We start from the raw sequence: 5,832 nt of genomic DNA, 5'->3' as shown, positions 1-5,832 counted from the left end.
GCGGTGCTGTGATTGGTCTCTTGTCGTCAGGTCTAACAATGGCGCCAAATTTGAAACCCATCATAGGCTACTCTCCAGAGTACATCTCAGATCTACGGATCTGCTTTTCAGATATCCCTGGGCACAAACTCCGGCTTGTTTTTAACGTGTTTTGTCGGCGTCTTTGTCGGGCGTTCTATTTTATCCCGCTCTCTATGCCCTGTGTACTTAACTCTGGTGAGGGTGATGTTGAGGAGTTTGCCCCATTCCTTTGATACATTTCTTCATTCTATCTCTGTATGTTTGTTATGTGGCAAAGGTAACAAAGATTAATCTACTTATCTAACAAAGCTGCAACAGATTATGGAACTGGACCAAAGGTTTATTCCAACAGAGTCAAAGATAATTACAAACTGCGGTCATGACACGTTTTTCTACTGTAAGGTTATAATAATTATGTATCATAAGTAAGATGTCAAACAGGGTTTTGTATTTAGTTTTTACATTTTGTACATTGTAAATCACTCTCTGGACTTTCACAACCCTCTTTATGTACCAAGTGCTCCTAAAACATGTCCACGTTCTTACATCATGAGAACAAGAGAGCGACAGCATAGTGAGATTTGAATTGATTCTGATATAACGTTACTATAGATCTGACAACAAGTTACTTAGAAAAAAACCAAGAATGACAGGTTTTCATAATGAATCAGATACTTTAAGTCACGACATTTTGGAAGTTCTCAGACAATATATCATGAGAGTCAAGTCAGCCAACTGACTTGAAATAACCCTTTTTGTACACACACAGCTGTGTAGTAAATTATAATTGCACTAGCACTGATGTCATCTCAACTCATGAGATGTTAAAATGATTTGCACAGAAATACAATAAAACAGCTTCGTTATCCCGCGATATGTACATTTGTACATTCTTGTTGGTACAATCTTGTAAAGCAAATGGGCATAGCCTTCATCTATGGTGGAGGAATGGGATATAGATACTTATCAGCCTAACATCTAATCTTGTTCAGTTAGTCTGCTCCTGATCTGACAAACTACATATCAGGGGCTAATATAATAACTGTCATAATCAATATCAGTATGGCGCCAGTTTGTGCTCATTATTCGTAAATATGCCAGAATAACTGTTTCGGAAACAAACAAAAACTCACTTTACAAGGATGAGCACATCCAGCACTAGAACTGTCAAACCAAATTGCTGAGTCCATTAAAAGTCTTATGTACTTCATCTGATCAATGAAAGACATTATATACATTTTGTTATATTCAGCATACATTTATATCCTAATAACAATATAGATAGTTGACTTGATTATACAGTAAAATGTACAGGACTTAATATTGCTGATTGGTTAATACAGGACCATGTATGTAATGACTGGTGAGTGGTGACCTCTACCAATAGGAAAGGTAAGAAATGATTCTAGTCCCATTGCAGACCTGGCAGAAATATTGGTGTCTCTGGCAGGGCTGTCTCCAGCTTTAAATTTTTCTCTGTCCAACTCATTGTTTAGGAGCCCATGCTGTTAGTTTTTTTTCAATGTTAAATCTGTAATTTTAAGCTCATTTTGAAACTACAGTTTCATCAAATTCATGACATGAACTTCAGCTATTTTGGATCAACAGGGTGAAATTTTTCTCAAGGAAATTTCTGTCCTGGGATGGAGGGACCGGTCCTGGAGACAGCCCTGGCCTCAGGTAGACATTGAGATTACAGGTGTTGTTGAAGAAGACGGCTGTTGTGGTTGTGTGGGATCTTAAGACGGCTGTTGTGGTTGTGTACAATCTTAAGACGGCTGTTGTGGTTGTGTAGGATCTTAAGACGGCTGTTGTGGTTGTGTAGGATCTTAAGATGGCTGTTGTGGTTGTGTAGGATCTTAAGACGACTGTTGTGGTTGTGTAGGATCTTAAGACGGCTGTTGTGGTTAAGTAGGATCTTAAGACGACCGTTGTGTTACGTGAGGTACTGGAAAGCGAGGTACATGATGACGGCGGTGACGAACATCCCGCCGAACAGAATGAACTTGTCGTAGAAGGTTCTCTTCTCGATGAGGCGCATGACCGTGTTGGACATCCCCAGCATGTTGGCCACGTCTAGCATCTTCTTGTGTGCTCCCTGGGGGAGGGAAAGTGGGAAGAGTTGGTACGTTGATGAAGGTTAGACATCCTGGTAATAAGATGCGCAAAAAACTCAGACATTTCAGTCTCAGACAGCATCCGCTGTCTTTCGTCAGTGACTAAAGGAATGAACTGGAGAACCAGGTTAGAGTAGTAGTTAGTAGTTTTTACCCTGCAAGTGTGTGTTACCTTTCTCACTTACCAATCATGCACCCAAATCAGCAGAGGGCATAAGTTAAACTGTCAGTTTTTCAATACAATTGCATGCTCAAGAAAGTTTGTTCTTTTCCATGAAAAAAAAACTTTTCAAATAATGCTAGAAGAAAAGCTTGATTCCCTATCACTTTAATCACCATAGTCCTGCTGTAAACATAGTTCAAATTATTGTCAAGCAACTTGGCTATTCAATTTGTCCATGAGATTAGAAGATAACTTAGATCTGCCTCCCTGTCAGAATGCCCCCTGTCCATGACATCAGTGCCTGTTCAGACCATACCTTCAGGGTGCTCCTCTGTCCCTGCAGGCTGGCCATGATAGAGCTGCCTGACCCGATGAGGTCGTCGACCCCCCTGTGCGCATTGTGTAGGGATGAGTTGTGCTGGAGGGCATGGTCGATCATAATGGATGTGTCCTCCTACAAGCAAAAAACAATCATTAGAAAAATCTAAATACAATTTCAACACCGGTTGGTTGAGTTTGAAGTTGGAAGACCATTATGAATATTAAAAAAAGAAGTCAAACCCAACCATAGTCAACCTTAGTTAACATAGAACTTTCACAGTAGACTAGATAACTATGTCGATTCCCATGTATATCCATGTACTTGTTTGTCTGCAATTAGCCTTCGGGCATGAACTTGCAATAAAGTTATTAATATTAGGAGGGTAAAATTACTCCCAGTACATTCCAATCTGATAGTTTATATGTATGTCCGCATATCAGTTAGTGGATTACGAGTATGGCAGGGAGAGTACATTATTACCAATCCAGGATAACCTCCAAACTATGTGAAAGAGCTACATAATATAATAGTACATTTCAACTTGAATGTAAAGACTCACTTGCTATTTGAAACATCCTAAATTTTGGTATCTTTAGACTTTACTTCTGGTATAATGTATATAATGCATAAAGAAACTATGGTCATTTGGGGGCCCCATTATGAATATTTCTTCTGTGCATACTTAAGGGTAATCAAACACTGTGACAAAGAACTGAATCTCACGTTTCCACAATATGACATTTTTTCTGTGCTTACTCACGAGTAAACAAACAGTGATGAAGCACACTAGTGTAATTTTTACAATGACCCTGAACTCTCACATTGGGAGCGAACTCCCTGTTGAGCAAATCCTCCCTGTCCCTGTCCTCCTGCTCACGCTGGTGCCTTTTGTGCTGGAAGTTCCTCAGGGCGGCCTTCAGGTGCTGCACGTCGTATCTCAACTGGTCGACTCTCCTGTGGAAAGGACAACATAAGTTAGTGTTGATACCATTGTGTGCTATCAAATGCTGTCTGTAAAAATGCTAATCATAGGAAGATAATGTTCTGTATGTTTGATTTCTTTCTCAAATCAAACTACTGGACTTTTCTCCAGCTAACCAATCAGTATACTAGCATTGATTTGGGACATAGCAATGCCTAAAGCTTGCAAATATTAAAGTGGATTACAGTCCAACTCAGGCAACATGGGGCAATATTGATCTGTGTTATTATATTTTATTGTTGAATAATTCCTGTAAAAAAAACTATCAAACATGTGCAGCACTTGGTTAAACTACAGAGCTAATTGGCAGTTGATTAATTGATAAATTGATTTATTGATTGATGGATATGTACAAACAATGTTCACATCGGCAGAGCAGTTAGAAATGTCTTCAGACACCTACGAAGAAGCCAAGGCTGTGATAAACTTCCTGTTAAGTTATCTGGTTATGAGAACTGATTTGGAACATGGAAATGCCTATACTGTACTATGTAAATTGCCCTGTGATTTTAACTTAATACATTTTGTGTCCTCCAACTCACAGTTTGGCGTTTTGCCTCCTGTTGACCGGTTCTTTACTGACCAGGATGTCCAGCCGCTCCAGGTTAGAGAAAATCTGCTCCGTTCTTCTCTGCAGGTCATTTTCTACCACTGGGAAAACAGAAACAGGTAAAAACTGAGGTACAACTTCATACAAATTAATAGAAAATAACAGTCTTTTGAACATTTCTACGAAAATCATGACATTTCTATTTATCTAAGAAGGTTAGAGACTTTGAAGAAAAAGGAATTTTCTCTCCCCACTTACAGTGTACTTCATCTGCTCCTGCCATCTCCAGTCTGCCCATCCCATTCTGAACCTCATGGACCATCCTGAAATAAGAATAAACAAATAAAAGATAAGACTATCAAAACTTGTTAAGTTACACACTGAACCAACGAACAAAGAATTTGTCACTAACTTCACAGAGTTCACTTAAAACTTAATGATTATAACTTTCGTTAAAAGGCCTTTACTTTAGGATTGCCTCATTAAGTTCTTTAAGATTTTTAAAAACGAACACATCTTCATTTAAAACTACTTTCATAGTGTGTAATATGTAATATACATTTGTTTACATGGTTCGGGAATAATATTGAAAGAATGCTTTTTTTTTTTAAATCCATTTTACTCTCATTGCACAAAGACAAAACCTGAATCAACTTCAAAAAATGCTTTAAAAAAAGTTCAGACAACCACCACACCGTCCGATAAGAAGCGGTGGTAACGGTCCCACCTGTTCTACAAGTATGCACGCGTGCGCGCTGAGTACTCTACTCCGGTACCACCAAACCTCACAACACGTGTACAACACTCCGTACCACCGCTGACTAACACACCGACCGTGGTACAGAGGTGCGCAGTAGATGCCTGAGCGGCTGTTGGTCGGCGCGGCTGTGGGGCTGGTAGCGGTGCTGGTCGGTCTGTGGTTCGGCGGGAACACGCCGGGACAGCTGTGGGCGGTACAGCTGTGGGGGACCGCAGGGGGAGGGGCAGATATCGCGCTTAGGCAGGGAGACGGGGGATCGGCAAGGTAAAGTATTGCTGCTGCTCAGTTCACATTTTACGTCGGAACTTCATAGACCTTATTTGGGGTGAACTATGTGCATCTCGTTGTCCACGGAGCGTTGAACGAATTTGTTTCTTCCTGCTTGTTTTCGCGTGTGGAAGGTGGCTACTTTGGTCGGATGGATCAAGGAGGTTATAACATGTACAAATGGAGGTCTGGTGGCTATTATAAAATTTAAAAAAATAATACTCAGCGTAAAACTAAGTGCAATGTTAAACTGACCATCGGTCGACCGAAATAAAAGAAATGCAACGGAAGCGTGTGATCGAGGAAGAAAGTAGTGTAGTGGTAGTGCGAGCCGCGAACCGGGTTCGATCGGCTAGATGTCGTCCCAAAATCGCAAGTTGTTCCATATGGAGGGTATTTCTTGGTCATCGCGATTAACTATAGAAAGATAAGAAGTTTTAATCACTTACTTGTTGGTCTGATGGTACAGAGTTTCCATGGTTAAACGTAAAATTGTGCCAGAAAACGACGAAAACGCTGAATTTTCCGTTCACTTCCGCCCTCCCACACCGCTTGGACACGTCAGGACTAGGTCATAGGTTACAGAAATAGTTCATATGATAATTGGGGAGTGATGCTGTTCCTAAAAGCACATCTATAGCACATTTTGT

General features: G+C 40.4%; 1 protein-coding gene across 1 annotated transcript; it reads right to left on the bottom strand.

Annotated features, from left to right (window-relative positions):
* Positions 1-340: 340 nt before the first annotated feature.
* Positions 341-5,770, bottom strand: LOC136449275 (Golgi SNAP receptor complex member 2-like). The gene is made up of 6 exons (XM_066449240.1): positions 5,632-5,770; positions 4,414-4,478; positions 4,148-4,256; positions 3,445-3,577; positions 2,618-2,755; positions 341-2,119 (listed from the first exon to the last, which is right to left on the bottom strand). Exons 1-6 carry the CDS (start codon positions 5,658-5,660, stop codon positions 1,958-1,960), a joined length of 636 nt encoding a protein of 211 aa, XP_066305337.1. The 5' UTR covers positions 5,661-5,770; the 3' UTR covers positions 341-1,957.
* Between the last annotated feature and the right edge of the window lie 62 nt (positions 5,771-5,832).

The sequence above is a fragment of the Branchiostoma lanceolatum genome, chromosome 15 (genome assembly GCF_035083965.1).
Source record: "Branchiostoma lanceolatum isolate klBraLanc5 chromosome 15, klBraLanc5.hap2, whole genome shotgun sequence".
Taxonomy (NCBI): domain Eukaryota; kingdom Metazoa; phylum Chordata; class Leptocardii; order Amphioxiformes; family Branchiostomatidae; genus Branchiostoma; species Branchiostoma lanceolatum.
The sequence above is the reverse complement of the archived record's forward strand: the minus strand, read 5'-3'. Positions and strand labels throughout refer to the sequence as shown.

What these genes read in the sequence shown, in the direction of transcription:
- LOC136449275 (XM_066449240.1), bottom strand. Translation starts at nt 5,660, where the DNA reads ATGGAAACTCTGTACCATCAGACCAACAA. An exon ending in AGGAGGCAAAACGCCAAACT is followed by an intron (nt 3,578 to 4,147) that starts GTGAGTTGGAGG and finishes TCCTTTCCACAG; the next exon opens with GAGAGTCGACCAGTTGAGAT. An exon ending in ACAGGGAGTTCGCTCCCAAT is followed by an intron (nt 2,756 to 3,444) that starts GTGAGAGTTCAG and finishes TTTTGCTTGTAG; the next exon opens with GAGGACACATCCATTATGAT.